Source organism: Bubalus kerabau, chromosome 4, assembly GCF_029407905.1.
Source record: "Bubalus kerabau isolate K-KA32 ecotype Philippines breed swamp buffalo chromosome 4, PCC_UOA_SB_1v2, whole genome shotgun sequence".
NCBI classification, from domain to species: Eukaryota; Metazoa; Chordata; class Mammalia; order Artiodactyla; family Bovidae; genus Bubalus; species Bubalus kerabau.
In genome coordinates, this window is record NC_073627.1 from 117403642 (window position 1) to 117421836 (window position 18195).

At 38.6% G+C, this 18195-nt stretch overlaps 1 protein-coding gene and 1 long non-coding RNA gene across 4 annotated transcripts in view; one reads left to right on the top strand and one right to left on the bottom strand.

Annotated features, from left to right (window-relative positions):
* RORB (RAR related orphan receptor B) overlaps window positions 1-18195 on the top strand; it is a 208104-nt gene that overhangs the window by 175020 nt on the left and 14889 nt on the right. For all 3 annotated transcript variants that reach the window (XM_055578317.1, XM_055578316.1, XM_055578318.1), the window contains 5 exons: window positions 8648-8769; window positions 10130-10262; window positions 12870-12977; window positions 14745-14855; window positions 17803-17915. In XM_055578317.1, the coding sequence (XP_055434292.1) occupies window positions 8648-8769; window positions 10130-10262; window positions 12870-12977; window positions 14745-14855; window positions 17803-17915 (587 nt within the window). The remainder of the gene's footprint in view (window positions 1-8647; window positions 8770-10129; window positions 10263-12869; window positions 12978-14744; window positions 14856-17802; window positions 17916-18195) is intronic.
* LOC129650139 (uncharacterized) lies at window positions 7908-10224 on the bottom strand. The gene is made up of 3 exons (XR_008713611.1): window positions 9991-10224; window positions 9555-9685; window positions 7908-8738 (listed from the first exon to the last, which is right to left on the bottom strand). It is a non-coding gene; the product is annotated as an uncharacterized LOC129650139 (long non-coding RNA).

An 18195-nucleotide genomic window follows, 5' to 3' on the forward strand; every position in this document is an offset into this window, starting at 1 on the left:
AGAGAGTGGTAAAGATTTTCATGGGCTCAAGATTACGTTGTTTTTGCTTGTTCTAAATCTCTTTACTTTTAAGACTATGAGCTGTACTCCTGTCTTCCATAACTCTGCAAAACTTCTCCTTCACCAGTCAAAACAAAGAGAAATTCCTATTTAGCCCCTCAGACTCAAGTCTCTATGCTTTTACACAGCCCTTAGAAAATATCACTGCTGCCAAAACTTTCTGTGGATGGAAAATCAGGCCCAAAGAAACTAAGACTTTAGGATGTTAAGTGACTTCAAGCCTAGAGGGGTTCATGTTGGCTTCCTCCATCTTAACAAGACACTTCCTTAGAACTCCCCATTTCTAGGGCATTGAATCAATCTTTTCTGATTGTTCTGTGAACGAGGTCTTTTACTATGAAACTTAACTTTGAATGATAATGATTTTATAATAAGTTCTTTCTTAATTTTTTTAGCTAGTTTGAAGAAAGGGAACTGTAATTTCTCTAAATTAGACATGCACTATTGCAATGAAACAAAACACTTGTGTTCCAAAACAGCTTTCCATTATTAAATTATTAAGAATTCACCCTTTTATACAGTTAATTTGTTTTGCTGCTTATGGTCTTTTTTCCCTTTGGATATACTCTAAATATAAATGCCATATGGATGCTTTCAGTTTTTCTTTCTGGTTTAGTTTCTGTTTTCTTAATTTTAAAATGCTCTCACCTGAACTTCCTGAAAGTTGATAAAATTTTAACCATTTTATTTATTAATCTGTTTATGCAGTCTTTGCCCAGGTATTATTACTTGTAGCATTAATCCAATTTTTTCACTGTTTTTCTCTGTGTTCATGTTTTATTGAATTGTGTTTTTAAAATGTGATAAATCATTTTTATCATTTTTATAGGTAATAACATAATCTTATATTTTCTTAATATATCTTTCTAAAGAACCTTAAAAGCATTTTGCCTAAGACCTACATGAAGTAAAAATCAGTTATGCCATTCTCTGATATAATAATTGGCTGTAGAATTTGTTTGAAAAGGAGACCTGAAGCTTTCCTAATTCACTGGTAAGAGAGTAATGAGTGATTGGACCTTGAAACCGAACAAACAAATGAGTTATGGGTTATTTATGACCCCAAATTCTTCTTTAAAAAATTTAAAGAGCTTGAAATATGTGCTGAAAATCTTTCCTTCCTCCTATTGAGGTTATGGATCACTACTAGATGGCTGTTTTAAGCTTTAATATTGATGTTTCTATGCTGGTAGCATATTTCTACTTATGCCCCCAAAATAATCATCTCTAAATAGAGATTAGAAAAATCAGAAAGGCCTTAAAAGTAACATTGTCCTCTCTGACACTGTCGTCTGTTACACCCTAACCAGTAGACTTGTTCTATTTAATGACAGAAAGCTTATAAAACTGTGAGTCTATTGTCAAAAAGACAAAATGCACACTTGGTTAAATGTTCCACCTTTAAACCAATTGTTCTAATGTATTAGAGTTACTGCCTCTGTGTGTGGGTTCAGAGGAGTCTTGATATTCTGAAAATCTAATGCAGGCACTTAAAACTTGCCTTGAGCAAGTCCGTAGAGATATCCTGGCATTAATTCAAAGCGAATCCCCTAAGAATTCCACTTCCACACTAGTAGTATAAACTAAACAGGGAATTGAGAGGTTCTCTAGATCCTTAAGGCAAGTGATAAATTAAAAATTCATTAATCATTTCGATTGAGGCTGATATATAGTATTTTAAGAAGAATACTTCCAAGTTTTTTTTTTTTGTTTAATTCCTTATGGAGAAAAATGAATAGGGGCTCTAGTTCACCAAGAAGAAACCATCCTTTCTCATGAGAAAAAAAGGAGGAAGAGAAAGAATTAGGAAGTTCAGATGCAACTCCCTCTAGTACTATATATAGCTTTGAGCCTCAGCTTTCTCGCCTTGATACAGTTGGGCCACGGGTGCTCTTGGTAATAACACTGAAAGCAGCAGTTTTTAAAGATATACTCAACTTTCCCTGCTCCCAGGATGTGGGATTCTAATGAAACCACCCGTGCAATCCGTGTCTGAGACACTGTAGCCTTTGGAGCACGCCATTTGCTGAAATGTCTAGTGAGAGCTAAAATAAGCCCCTTTGGTGGAAAAAACCCGCTGAGTGGTTGAAATCAGAGATGCAGAAGGTCACTTGCTATTTTAGTAGCTGCAAGCTGGTCCTCATTTTATAATATTGCAGTTATAAACAAGAAATCGTCACCTTACTTGTCAGTTTACTTACTTCTCATCAAAATAAGCAGATGTAGCCTTTTTTCTACATAGTACTAAGTAATTTAAATGACTTCTTTCCAAACTTTGCTTTACTATATGGATTAATACATAATAAAAGTTATTTTTCATGTATTTCTTTAAATATTACTTCAAAATATTGTTTTTATACTGTCTGATGTGATTAACCTTTTAAATCCATTGAGCTGTGTGTCTCATTTGTAAATACCTTAAGGAGGGACTTTTTTCATACTTCTTTGATTTATTCCACAGATCACAATGAAGATTGACTGGGGTTGGGGTAGGGGAGGGAAACTTTACAGTTTCAGAGAGAGAGAGACAGGTGACCCAACTAATTTCTGGAATTATTTAGATACAGTCCTTTTGGAAATAGAGGAAAGAAGTTAGTTCCAGTCCCAGTGTTCTACAATTTTGCACACCCTATTGAGAATTACCATCAATTTTATTCCAGTTTTCCTTTCAAAAATTTACTTTCTCTCTTCTTTTTGCTCATAAGTGGATCTAAGATTACTTCTAAAGCTTCTAGGGAAGTGTAGCAATTTTAACGGAGAAGGCAATGGCACCCCACTCCAGTACTCTTGCCTGGAAAATCCACTGGACGGAGGAACCTGGTAGGCTGCAGTCTGTGGGGTCGCACAATGTCGGACACGACTGAGTGACTTCACTTTCACTTTTCACTTTCATGCATTGCAGAAGGAAACAGCAACCCACTCCAGTGTTCTTGCCTGGAGACTCCCAGGGACGGGGGAGCCTGGTGGGCTGCAGTCTGTGGGGCCGCACAATGTCGGACATGACTGAAGTGACTTAACAGTAGCAGCAATTTTAACAGTATTTTTCATCAAAAAACTATAAAGTACATTTGCCTGCATCAGTTATTTCTTAAATCTCTTTATTGAGGTAATAATTGACATACAAAAATCTGTTCATATTTAATGCATACAATTTAATGAGTTTGGAGGTAAATATACACCCATGAAACTATCACCACAAACTATGCCATAAACATATCTCTATATCTATTATTTTAAAGATTTATAGGATTATTCTTTCATTTGAAATATTGTCTTTTGTATCTTGTAAAGATACTTAACACATGAAGTTACAAATTCTATTAATTGGTTTTAAGTCTTGGGTTCTAATAAGCTTTCCTTCAAGGAAAGTGTAACAGTAAAAGTCTAAAAATAAAACAGGAATTTTATGGGGAAAAAAAAAGAGATGAGAGAGAAAGTGAGAGCAAGATTTTTTTTTTAATTAGCAAATAAAAAATGAGAACGGTGGACTTACTATTAATTTGTAATTATATACCTGGTTTTCCCTTGCCAGTATCAATATTTACTTTTCTCCTCATCATGATTGAAAAGGAATGACCTGGGCTGAGCATATGAAATTGTTTTTTCTCATTCCTTGATATCATTTTATTAACTATCAAAGCAGCCCACATACTCTTAGTGAAATGGACAAACCTGTGTCTCACTGACATAAACCAAATCTTAACTACTGAGAAGATGGAGTTGCATTTTCAGATCCACTTAAGAAATCTCTAGCCTCATCCCTGGTCTCAGGGATAGGAGAGTATAGTCCATGGGCATCATCTCTGAAGGTGGGAGAATTTCCTATTATTCAGTCATTGGGGCCATACATCTGTGGACCCAATATCCCAGCATAGTGTGAGCCGACTCCTTCCTCAGCATGTGCGGTCTGCAACCCAAGCTGGTTAAAGGATCCGACCAAACCTGGGCTTTGAGAAGCAACTGCAATCCAAGTCAGGGAAATGGATGAAGGATGTGTGATTGCCCAGAAAGATTCCACATCCCCTGCTCTTTTACCTCAATCTCTTTGTCTGGACTTTCTCATGTGGTTGGTCCCTTGAGATCATACCGTTTACTCTTACCTTTTCTGTTTTTCCAGGCAAGGACTCATGAAAGTTCCTTTGGCGCCCAGCAGGAACTTTGCATACTGTATTCATTGTCTCTCCCTTTGTCCCCTCTTTTTAAATCCTTCTCCCTGTTTCACAACTGCAGACTCTCAGTCTAAACAAACCATCTCCTCTGATGGTCATGCATCTTTCTAATGGACAGAATGAGTCTTCTGGCCTTGCTCCCTAGGCACCAATCTAGCTTTACTGTGTGGTTTATACAGGCCGCACCCACCCCCTGCTGAGCCTTGAGAGGGTCAATTTGGCTTTTGCACAGGGCTCACCTTCGACTGAGCGACTTCACTTTCACTTTTCACTTTCATGCATTGGAGGAGGAAATGGCAACCCACTCCAGTGTTCTTGCCTGGAGAATCCCAGGAAAGGGTGGGGGGGAAGGGTGGGGGGAGTAGGGGCGGGGAGCTCTTGGGCTGCCGTCTCTGGGGTCGCAGAGTCAGACACGACTGAAGCGACTTAGCAGCAGCAGCAGCACCTTTGATCTGCAGACCCAAGGAAGGAAGTGGAAAAGGACTACTCCTGCTGCTACTGTGTCTTGGCCTTTATTGATACAGGTCTTATGTCAGAAAGAGATCTGCCTTGTATTTCTCACCATGAGGGTATGGGAAATAAACGCTCATGTTTACTGTTTGACTTCAAAGCTGTCGTGAGTGCTAATGCTTTAAGATCATCAAACAAATGGTCAGTCTTAGCTTACTAAAATCCTTTGTCAAATAAAGCAGAAAACGAGGGGATGAATGGATGGATGGATATTTTCAGCATTATCTTTACTAACTAAACACTGGCTGAGTACCTACTGTAATGTTCTCTCTCTCATGTGCGCACACACACACACTCATACTCCCCTTGCTGATCCTGTGCATCCTTCTTCAGAACTGTTCTAAATCTAGCCCCTCCACTCTGTCTCTGTCATTCTCACCTTGTTCAGAAATCCCTCACATTGCCTGTATTTTTCACAACAGCCTGATTAATCTCACTTACTCCTTAGTGCCATCTCATCTTCTTTGCTGTGGCCAAGATAACCCTTTAAAAACAGAAGACCAACCATGTCACTCTCCTGCCTCACAGCTTCCACTAACTCTGAATTGCTACAAGATAAAATTCGAACTCTTTGGCCTGGCTTACTCAGCTGCTCCGTCTCCAGTCACAGAGTCCATCTCTAGTCTCTTTTTTCCCTCTTTTCATCTCTTCCATGCACTCTACATTGCCAACAATATAGACGTTTTGCTGGGAAAGACAGAGCTGATTTCAAAACACCATTTGTTACCTTTGTGAAAATGGGTCTAAAGTCACTCACTCTTTCTGAACCTCACTTTTTTCCTCAGTCAAAGGGAAATTGTTCGTAAAAGGTAAAGATTGTGAAGATGTAAAGTATAATGTCAGCAGTTATCCAGCTCAGAGCTAGTTTTCTCTCTGTGCCTTTCCATCATCCCCTCTACCTGAGGTCTGTCTCCCTCTTTATGTGACAAACTCCTGTTCAGACTCAGGTCAACAGGCATCTTCTCTATGGATGTTTTTCTGCCTTCCCCAGACTGAGTTAGACATTTTCTTCTTTGGGCTCCCACAGTAACTCATGGTATTTGTTATATCAAGATATGACAAGATATTATTATAAGATCCTTTACCAAAAAAAAAAGGTCTTTTTTAAAACTCTGTATCTTAGCTAGGCATGTAATACTGCCTCAAAAAACATGTGTGAACATGTGAATGAATATATGAAAGCATTATGTTGGGTTCTGTAGTCCAGTTCTTGAAGAATTCACAATCTTGAAGTGTGTAAAATCATCCACTCAAATAAGCATAATGTGAGCCTGACTGGAAGTAAGGCCTGGCTGAGTGAGAAGTAAGTGTGAAGGCAGTTGCCTATTCTACCTGAGGACACAAGCCATTCCTATTTGAGCTGAGTCCTAAAGCATCCATGTGGAGTTAACTTTCCATTGTGCTTAATCTGCCCATGTGTTTATTATGTTCACTTCTCTCATATCCCATAGAATCCTACATTTTGGTGGCAGAGAGCTAGAGAATTCTTAAACTTTGGCCAGCAATTCTCAGAAAATGTTGTAAAAGAACAGATAAAAAGTTTTTCATAGTGCAATTTTGAGTGCAATTGTAATTTTGCTTATAAACCCTGAAGCCTGTAAATTACTGACAAATCGTATATCTTTGAAAATGAAAACAGACTACACCGAGAAGATAAAGGTTTGAAAACTATAGAGCCATAAAAATCTTATGTTTTCATTATATACCTACTGAGGAATAGATATGTTTTTTTAAGAGTCTTAGTAATTAGACTGCCCAAGTGAAATTGAAAAATGATGAACCATGACATACCAATCTATTTTAATATGATGTATAGAATATTTCCTGCCCTGTTTTACAACATAGGAGGATGTTCAATAAAATTTTGAATATAGGATTTTTTTAAAGAAAGGATCTTTATAATATGATAAGCAATGAAAATCTAGAAATGCTCAATGCTGAATCCAATAGAGCATAACAATAATCATAAGTTAGAATTTTGTAGCATCTTCTATATCCATCAGCTTATGGCTCTGATTGAACAACTCTAATAAATATTGAAATATCTTCCTTCAGTAGCACTGATTCCAAAATTAAATATCTCTGTTTTGTCTCCATTGTGTGGTCAGATTGCTTCCCTGATGAAAAACTATGTAGAATGTCCCAATAATGACGATTGTGGCTACCATTTATTCAGTGTATATAATGTGCCAGGCAATGGCTATAGGAGATTTTTTATTTGGAAGGTAAATTAGAAACTTAAGCTTACCTTTTTAATTCTCTACATTACTAAAACTCAATTTATTTCATGCCATATAAATCAGAAGCTTAGCAAGGTAAAAAAAAAAAAAAGGTACCTAAGTACTGCTTTGAGATTTCTCCTGCAGAAGAAATAAAATATAGCTACTTAGAAAGACAGAAATTGCATTTAAAATGGCACAACCTGCAACATAAGAGAAACTCCACTTCTATATGAGCCAAGAACAGTTACTAGGAAAAAAAGTTGGTCATCTTCGTTTTACTCATATCCCACTTACAGAATTCCTAAGTACTTTGGTTTCCCAAGGGCTTCCCTGGTGGCTCAGATGATAAAGAATCCACCTGCAAGGCAGGAGACCGGGTTTGATTCCTGGGTCGGGAAGACCTCCTGGAGAAGGAAATGGCTATCCATTCCTGTATTCTTGCCTGGAGAATTCTGTGGACAGAGGAGCCTAGTGGACTATAGTCCATGGGGTCACAAAGAGTCAGACAGAACTGAGCGACTCACATACTTTGGTTTCTCAAGATATCACCTTCATGTGTTCAAATAGCAGAAGGGATTATGAGGGGACCTTCTTCCAGCTCCATCCAACTTCGGGAACTCATAGCAGCTTGTTAAATAGAATTCTTGTGTCTGGTGCTATGACTCAACTTTCATACCTTGAAACTCAAAATGATCAATATTTAAGATACAATGCCATATATAACTCATTTGGACTAAATGCCCCACCAAGATTGATTGTGTTTATTTCTACTTTTTTATGAATAAAACTATTTTCTTTTTTTTAACTTTTTCAGAGAAAAACTTTATCTTATGAAAAATTTGAAAGAATATAAAGACACTAATGACCTAACTTCAAAATTATCACCTCATGAGTCAATATTATTTCATCTCCCTCTCCTGTTATTTACAGAAGATATCTACATGGTTCCAAAGTCAAATCTACAAAATTAATACGATTGGAGAAGTCTGACTTCTATCCCTGCCCACTCCCCATTTTCTTCTCTTTGCTCTATATAAAACTATGTTTTTAGATTATTGTTAAATCCTCCCTTATTAAAATATAAGCAAAACATTTATATTTCAACTTCTCCTTTCTGAGATAAACACTGGTGATCTAGTGATTTTCAAAATATTTTAAAGTATTTGGAGCTTAAGCCAACTGTTACAGTATAGCAAATGTTACAGGACTGCTAGCAGACTTTCAGGCCAAAAAGCAAGAAACATGGTAATTTGTATCTATTTCAAAAATAAATATTTATTTGAACACTATAACTTTAAGACCCCAATTTTGTGACCAAAAAGAGGAGGAGAAGGCAGTTAATTTTTATTAAAAGCATGATATTGGGGGGGAAAACAATAAAGAGTTTGTCTGGAGATGTGTAAATAGATAGTAGTGTTAAAGATATGTTCATACAAGTGGAGTATCTTCAAAATGCATTCCTTCAGGAAACACATTAACAGCAGGTTTCCTTCAGCAGCTCCTGCTGTTGCTGCTACTTCAGTCGTGTCCAACTCTTCCCAACCCCGTGGACTGCAGCCTCCCAGGCTTCTCTGTCCATGGGATTTTCCAGGCAAGAGTACTGGAGTGGGGTGCCATGGCCTTCCCCGTCCTTCAGCAGAGTGGGATTTTATTCACAAACCCTCAAAGTGGTCTTCTTTCTCACAGATCGAATTGCACAGAACATCATTAAGTCCCATTTGGAGACATGTCAGTACACCATGGAGGAGCTGCACCAGCTGGCATGGCAGACCCACACCTACGAAGAGATCAAAGCGTATCAAAGCAAGGTATCCTGGGAAACGAAAGGGTTTTCTGTGACTTCTCTGACGTTTTCAGCCTCAGCCCTATTGACATTTCAGACTGGACAATTCCTTGCTGTAAGGACTGGCCTGCACATTGTAGGACGTTAAACATCATCTTTGGTCTCTACCTATTAGATGCCAGTAGCATGCCCTCCCACGTAGTTGTGACAACCAGAATGTGTCCAGATATTGCCAAATCTGGAGGCAAAACTGCTCTGACTGAAAACCAGTGCCCTACTCGAGTGACAGAGGAGACTGGGCCCACATTGGATATGTTAGGACATCTCTTGGTGGCTTCCTTGGTCCAGGCAAGGAACGAGAGCAGTTGAAAATCATAGCAGTAATATTTGCAAACTTACTCTAGAAAAATATTAAACAACACATTCTGAGTGTTTTCTTCTTGTCCTACATGTTAAAAAATGACCAGAGGAAAAAGGGAGAACTCATCCCACATTATTATAATTGGGATGTTGTTTTTATTATAATTATTATTATTTTGATTATTTCGTGTACATTAGAGAAGGTTTTAAGAGAAGGAATTTGTTGTTGTTGTTTTGACTCACATTATTTACAAGACTGAGATCCACAATCACAAAATCTACCAGTAAATTAACTTTTGTAAAATTTATAAATGTGTCTATATCTAAATATATGACTATAACATACTGATTTTTCTCCAGTGGAACAATTAAATGTTACCACTTTTACATGAATCAGGAGACAAAAGCATAGGTATTATTATGGTCAATAAAAAAACAGAATTAACATACTTGGATTTCCAAAGAAAATAACCCAAGGATCAAAATACATTTCTGGATTCTGTTTTACTTAAGAGAGTGATTTGATCTGATGTCTTTTCCATTGAAATTCTTTTTGTACCAAAAAACAGTCTCTATAAGTTCTGGGAAAAGAACACAACATAAAAAAAACTTAGTGTCAGTCGGATACACACTGAAAATAATTTTGTGGAAGTCTGTGAATGAAATTGCTATTACTGAGTGTAAGAGTTTGATTTTTACAAAATAGACTAAGAGCTTGAGTTTGTTTAGGTGAGGAGAGGAGGAGAAAAAAGTGATTAAAAAAAACCCTGTAAATATCGATCTTTATGTACTATTGCAATATTTCCATTATTTTAGCTTTAGTACTTCGATAATTGTGGTGTATCAAGGTCCAAATAAATTAAAACAACATCTTAGAAAATATCACCTCTCTTCGAAAGGGGGGTGAAATCCCACCATTAACCCCCAAGTGACAGGTAAGCGCCGGTTAGAGCAACCTTGAGTATTTCACTGAGTCTCCAAGTTGTTCTTGGCTCCATGTACATTCTGTGTTTTCTCTCTTGAAGTCCAGGGAAGCACTGTGGCAGCAATGTGCCATCCAGATAACCCACGCCATCCAGTATGTGGTAGAGTTTGCAAAGCGAATAACAGGCTTCATGGAACTCTGTCAAAATGATCAAATCCTACTTCTTAAGTCAGGTAAGCAAGAAGATTCATTGCTGGGCGGAAGAGGGTCTATTTTAGACCAGGATATGGTCCACCCTTAGCTGAGGTTGGTTCTAGAAAATCCTCCATCTGCTATGTAGCTCATTTTTACCACCCACACTGTCAGCCAACTCCCAAAGGAAACACTCAGTAATAAAAATGCCCTGATACTCATTCAGCTTGCCTTTGAAGTCAAATACAATTTTGCTTATTGAAAGTGGAGCTATTAATTGCAGAGGTTGAGATACCCAGCTTGACAGGCAGTGCAAGTAATTAGCGTGTCAAGGTGGCTGAATTGCTGAGCTGGCTCTAAAATGTACTACTTGCCTTCTGTTGGGGGGCTGGAATCCAGGTTAGCTGAGCTCTGCCTCTGTGGTCATTTCCAATCATTTTAATGAGGATAGCCTGCAGCAAGAATACACTGGGAGAAACTCACTCTGCTCTAATCTTTCCTCCCCCTTCTCTCACACATACTCCCTGACACGTGCACAGTCACTTAGGAAGTACCTCAAGAAGCTGCATGTGGTTCACTTTGCAGCTGCCATTACCCAAGCAGGAAAACTATTTACTTGTCTTTCTCGGCCCCCTTTGAAAATAGAAAATAAGAACCACTCTGGTGTTGACATAAAGGGCTACAGCAAATAATAATAACATAATTTTATATATGTAATAGCGCACATATACATGTTTAAGTTTACCTATGACATCTTTTTTTAATCTTATGTGCTCAATATGGTTTCCATCTTATAAATGAGGAAGCAAAGATTCAAAGAACTGAAGGGCTGTGTTTGATACCACCTACCCAGTACCTAGCAAAGCTGGCTTTTGAACTTGAGTCAGATAAAATAAGTATTCTAAGTTATTGCTGCTTCTTTACCAAATGATTAAAAAGGAGGTGCAAATCTTGACTCAAAGGTGAACTTGATGTATTTGTTGCTGGATTAAAAATCACCCTAAAACTTAGTTCAAACAACAATAATAATTCGTTTTGCTCCCAAAGCTGATTTGAGCAGGTCTCAGCCAGGGATGGCTTGTCTCTGCTTCCTGTGGTGTTCACCAAGGCAACCTGACTGAGGGCAGGAGGACCCCCTTTCACTTTGGCTCATGCACAGGGCTAGCAGTTTGTGCCAGTTGACAGCTCAGAGTTCAGTCAAGGCTTTGGGCTGAAGGGCCTCAGTTCCTATCCATGTGAGCCCCTCCACAGACTGCTTGGACTTTCTCACAGCATGGTGGCTGGTTTCAAAAGTTAGCATTTCAAGAGAGCAAGACAGAAGTGCATAGCATTTTTCTGATGTAGCTTCCAAAGTCTCAGAGTGTTATTTCCACCTGACTAATAAGTCAAGGCAGTGATGAAATCCACCTTGGTTTAAGGGTAGGTAGGTGACACGGAATGTAAGGGGTCAAGTAAAGTGCCTTCCATATTGTAGATACTGAATAAGTGGTTCCTATTATTCTTTTAGTCAGAAAAGCATTGTGCCCATTAATATTTGTGAATTCCCAATGTGTAAGCTCCTATGCTAAGGTGACATATGAGGGAAAGCAGAGAAATCAGCAGAACAAAGAAATACTAGATTATAGAAGAAATACTAGATAGAAATACCAGATTAATGAAGACACCAGGGATACCTCGGGGTACCCCACATGTGTAACCAAATCATCTGTGTGATGTTCTCATGCAAATGTGTGACTTCTGACTGTGGATGTCACTTTCCAACCCATTGTGGGGCAAAAGCCCCATGCAGTCGTTCCTCAGGATGTCAGTAAGTATTCAGAGGGACAAACAGAAGTAGTGAACTAATTCATTTAATAAAGATTTATTAAGCATGTACTATGTGCCAGGGACTTTTCTAGGTCCTGGAGATATAACAATGAAATAAAATAGGCCACAATTGCCTATGGCTACAGACAAGGACCCTTGCCGCTATTGAACAGCAAATTCAGAAATGTTAGGCCCATCGAGGCTGAACAAACTACTTCTTGATGGGCTTTCAATAAACCTTTGATCTGTGAATATTGATTATAACTCCCTGGAGTGGATAGTGCTCAGTATTTTGCCAAAACTTGTTTGACCTCTTTAAGAAACCCTTGTGTCAAAGACATGAATACGTAAACGGCACCTTCAGGAAACATCCTGAAGGTGTCCTTAGGTCATCATACGCAGAAATATAAACAGACCGTGTTAACAACTGAAGTAGCGTGCAAGTTTTCCCAATACCAAACTTCTACGAAAAGTTAACAGACTGCAGTTGCCTGCCAAAAAGCTTCTTTCTGGGCCACTTATCATCACCTGTGAATTTGAAACTAACTTTAATATTAGTCAAAAATGGTGGGGGAGGGCGGAATGCATGCTTCCAAAGAAAACATTGTTGCCCTCCATTTTAGTCCCTTTAAAGTGTGTTTTATCTTGCATTCCTCACAGAGGCATCAAGAGCTTTATTTGTGACATAGTTCTCTTTCACTTGGGAAGGAATCTTGAGGTGTTTCTGAATGTGTATGTCGATGAGTCTGTGTGTATTTTAAAGTTTTTTGATGTCTCTTCACCTACATGCAGTAGGAAGGTCTTTATTATTGTGTATATATACATAACTTTTTTTCTCCTAGGTTGCTTGGAAGTGGTTTTAGTGAGAATGTGTCGTGCCTTCAACCCATTAAACAACACTGTTCTGTTTGAAGGAAAATATGGAGGAATGCAGATGTTCAAGGCCTTAGGTGAGTTCACCTTTGGGGATGACACAGTTTTATTAGCTACCATCAGTTTCTCCACTTAGATTATAACTGGTAAAAGAAATGTCCTGATTCTCTAATGAGAACTGGTATCTCATTGTTTGATAAGGGTTGTACTAGGTGAGCCTCCAATGTTTCATCTAACTCCTCTGATTTTACAACTGTGCCTCCAAGTATCAAAAGAAGGAAGGGAACATGGACCCTCTTGATACCAGCCATGCTTCATTCAGAAGTCAATGAAAACTGACTTTAAAGAACTGGGATGCATTCTAAGCACTCTTTATAGGATCAGGTTTTCTTTTTCTTTCTAGCTTACTGCTTCACAAAGTATACCATATAGACCACTGGTGGTCCATGGGTGACCTCTTAGTTTCTTATGCAAGTTTATAATCGTGAACGAAGATGTTTAAAGGAGGAAGTCTTTCACTTGTTTTGCACCCAGAGTCACGGGTTCTCCCTGTCAATTCATGAAGTTCTGAAAGCACAAACAGCATGGGTGCCAACTAGCCCTAAATGATCCCCAGACCATTCTTGTGGGAGGGCAGGATAGAGTCAGTCTCTGGAAGTGTGTCATTCACTTCCAGTCATCAGTGTACGGGGTGGATAAGAACGTTAGCAAAGATGGACGGATGCCAGGAAAGGTTGTAACTACTGGCAATGTCATTCGTTCCATATCCTGCCCACAGACATCAAAGAAGGCCACTTCCCTTTCACCGTTTGTGCTGTTAGCTGATACGGTAGCCAACAGCAAGTCCACCAGGGCCGGCAGTGTTTCCCTCCTGTAGCTGATACACATCCATGTCATCTCCAAAGCTAGATTTTCAAGAAAGGAGGAAAAACATTGGCAAGCAACTTGGGTATATTTCCAGCCTCATAAAATAAACATTGACCAAGGATCCGTGTAGGGATGAAGCATTGTTTTGTGAGGATCCACAATGGCTAAGCAGCTGACCTGCAAGTCATTCATTAGAAGGTAAAAAGGAATGAATGTTTGCTCCTCAATCAAATTTCCGGGAAATTACAGGTACTTTATTGACAGGCACTTTATCTCCATTCTCTTAGTTTGAGGCCCATGGACATCCTGCATCGCCAGTGACATCCTATAAGTGTCACTAAAAATGACAGCCCTTGGCCCATTATACATAATATTTTAGGTTTTCTGTGAATGCTATCTCCGTACTAAAGGATCCTCAAATCACTAATTTAAAATTTTTCAGTTGGAACTAATTTCAAATTTACAAGATTAAAGTGGGGTTATATAGTCCCAGTTGGATATTACAATGGGTGTATACTGTTTCTATCTGCCCTTCATTGGTAATTTTTACTTTCATTACCTGGTCAAGACAGTGCCCACTTTTCTCACTCACAATCATCACTAAATCACTTCTCAGGTTTTCCTGATGGTTCAGCAGGTGAAGAATCCACCTGCAATGCAGGAGACACAGGAGATGGGGGTTTGATCCCTGGGTTGGGAAGATCCCCTGGAGAAGGAATGGCTACCCACTTCAGTATTTTTGCCTGGAGAATCCCATGGACAGAGGAGCCTGGTCATAGAGTCCCAACGAGTCAGACACAACTGAATGACTTAGCACACAGCAGAGCACAAATCATTTCTCCCAGTCAGGAACTTGGAAATATTTTTTCTTTGTGCTTAGTACACAAGACCTTTAATAATTTCTTGATTATGGGACTTTTTCTTATTGTTACACCATTCTATTCAAATATTTTCACTTGATTTGCCTTCTTTTCTAGGTTCTGATGACTTAGTGAATGAAGCATTTGACTTTGCAAAGAATTTGTGTTCCTTGCAGCTGACTGAGGAAGAGATTGCTTTGTTCTCCTCTGCTGTTCTGATATCTCCAGGTAGGGAGGTCTGAGGTACTTACCATTTAAAAAAAAAACAAACAAACCTGTTTTGCTATCTTTAACATGAATTGCACCTACCCAAGCCAAGGTTCACTGGAGAAACTTTCAAAGAACTATATTTTCTTTAGCAAGCTTGTGATATTTTTGGACAATTCAAAGAAAAGTACCCTCACGTTAATTTGAATGATCCATTTTGTCTCAAATGCAAGAATAGGGCGTGTGGTAAGGTTGACTCCAGATTCAGAAAAGCATCATCATTTCTTAAGGAATAAATGAAGACAAATAGTGGCCTGAGTTATAACTAAGTTCTATTTTGATTTTAAGAATAAAGGACACAGAAAAAATGTCCAATAAGGTGAGACTTAGAAATATACTTGAATGAACAAGCCAGCATAGGGATTAAAAAAAGTAAAACACATACTTTCTTTTCTTTAAATATCTGTTTCACTGGCCTCTCTATCCACATTATTGTTAGCGTTCTTACTTCAGGCAAATGCTGGCGCCGCTTTGTTGTTGTTTAAAGCAATATTAGAAGCTTTAAAAGGAGGTAAGGACACCAGAGGGAAAAATGGCTCCTACTAAAGACTGGAAAAGGAAGAACCTCTGATGTGGTGGTAGACACTCTAGAACAGGTTCTATCATCAGGTATCTGGGTGACCTTAAACACTTCACGCCTCAGAATCTCAGTTTCCTCACCTGCAAAGAAGGTTGAGTTTCATAATAATAAAGACACAGTCTAGCTCTGAAATGCAATAAACAGCGGAAAGTTTTCAAAGCAGATTAAGGTGTGACATTTATAGATCAAATGGCACTATAGTCATTGAAATTCTTTTTAAAAGCATGTGCCAGTTTGAAACTGTATAGAATCCTCATAAATGCATGGTTCCTTCCTCAACCAGAATGAAAAGTCAGAGCTGCTCATTCAGTCATCTGTTGGGTTAGATTTGAGGTCAAGGAATAGCAGTGTCATTAACAGTTCTCTATAGAAAGAAAGACACATTCCTGGTCATTTTTATGGTCAAGAGACTCATTCCTTCTATAAACCATTTATCTCTAGAGACTTGCTCTTTTCTCTTTTCTTACACCTAACACATTTTTCAGTGAGGCTGGAAGAAATTAATCTTCCTGGTGATGGGACTTGTTGACATATCACTCTAGCTATGTGTCCCCATAATACAGCCTTTACACTTTGTATCTGGTAGGCTTTATTTACTTATTTTTTTATTTTTTAATGATTTTAAAAATTTGATTCTGTTTTTTTATTACTTTATCAAAAATGGAAGTTAGTTATCAATTGGTATCTTATTACTAACGGTTTCTTTTGTGGCTCTAAAATAAAGTTGTTCCTCCAAGCTTTTCCCTTTTTTTTTTTTTTAACCCTAGAAGGTTTTCCAGAATTGGCAGCACAAAGACAAATGGAAGAAGTGACAAGAAAGATTTATTTCTGGTAGCAACCAAATGCCAAATAATTTTCCTCCTGCCATTTTCTCATTGCATTTGCTTCTTCCCATCAATTATAGTTCAGTAGAAGACTAAGCCTGCAAGTCTGTGATGAGGCAGGTGGTTTCACTCTGATTCCTGCTTCCTCAAAGGAAGCAATACAAAATTCACTGTCCTCTTAGGAATGTGTGTGGCAAGTCAGTAAATTCCTAGCAGCAAATATTTAATACACAATATATCAAATTTAAACAATCCATGAAGATAATTGCCCCATTTGAAAGGCAAACGTGCTTCTTATGAGTGAAAAATCAGCTGAACTATGAGCCTTTTTCTAGGAAGAACATGCTAAAGCCATCAAATTCCACAGAGTATGGAAGCGAAGCATGAGGTTTAGCTTATTCTACCCGGTGGGGAATGTTCCAGCCCTGGTCACAGACCCACACTCAGGCTTCTAGAAGCAACTCCAAGATACCATGTTTGCCACCTTGGCATAGTGCCATATTCAGAGAGGAAAGACAGTATTCCAGCCTTCGGAGGCTCCATCTCATGCCAGACCCACCCTTCCGCCCAGGTTCTTGCCATAATAGTTACTGTCTATTCAGCTCCGGATGGTTTAGGGAAGGGAGAAGCAGGGAAACTTAATGTATTCTGATTGACAATGGTCACTAAAGGTTTTTGTGCTCACTTACGTAAGGGTTTGCTTAACTGTTGGCTAGACTTGTCCTGGCCCTGTCTAGGATTACAGAATCGAGTTTCTCACCTGACCTGAACTGTGTTCAGAAGGATCATATGAAGTTCTTTTCCATGAGTATTTGTTCAGCATTTGGACACTCCGGGTGTCTCTTCACTGAAGTTTCAACCTAAGGCATTGATGCCGGACTGAATTTTGTCACCATGGTATAAAGCAGCTAGGAAGAAAGAAGAACAAAATGAAAGAACAAAGAGAGGGAGGGAGGAAAGAAAAAAGAAAGTAGGAAAGGCTAAAGGAAAGGAGGGATTATCCCAGCCATTATTTAAATATTCAATATAGAAAAAGAGGACACGGGATTAATTGTTATGTTGATTCATGTTGATAGTGTATAAATTATAACAGCTTATATAAAAGAAGGGGGATCCTGAATACCAAAAATGCTCCTTTACAATAGATTTTCTTCACTTCTATAATTCATTTCTTCACAAATCATTAACTTACACTTTGAAAGAAAATCTAAGCATATGTTCAGAGAATGAGTTAGAGATGTAAATTGTCACAGACAGTAAGACACATGCAGGTCTTTGAATCACTGTGTCCTTACCTCCACCCCAATTTCCTGTCAGTGTTTTGTACATTACTGTCCTCATGGCGTTGCTTATAAACTATTTGTTTTAGAAAAATAATTACATGTCTTCAGAAGCAATTTAGACTAATTTGAATTAGGTCTAAATCTCAGCATTTACATAGGTAGGTGAAATACAACGAAGCTTACCTTCTGTCCCCTTCCTACCCACCCTTTTCCTTTCTTAGACCGAGCCTGGCTGATAGAACCAAGGAAGGTCCAGAAGCTTCAGGAAAAAATTTATTTTGCACTTCAACATGTGATTCAGAAGAATCACCTGGATGATGAGACCTTGGCGAAGGTAGGTCCTCGAAGCACAGACCTCCTGTCACTGACAGAGCCCAGTGAGCAGGGGAGGGCTAGTCACATAAGGCAAGGGACATTTCTCATCAGCAACAAGGTCTGAAGATTACCAAAGGTGGCATAAACTTCAAGTGTGCATTTTAAAAGGGACACTGCTGCTGCTAAGTCACTTCAGTTGTGTCTGACTCTGTGCGACCACATAGACGGCAGCCCACCAGGCTCCCCCATCCCTGGGATTCTCCAGGCAAGAACACTGGAGTGGGTTGCCATTTCCTTCT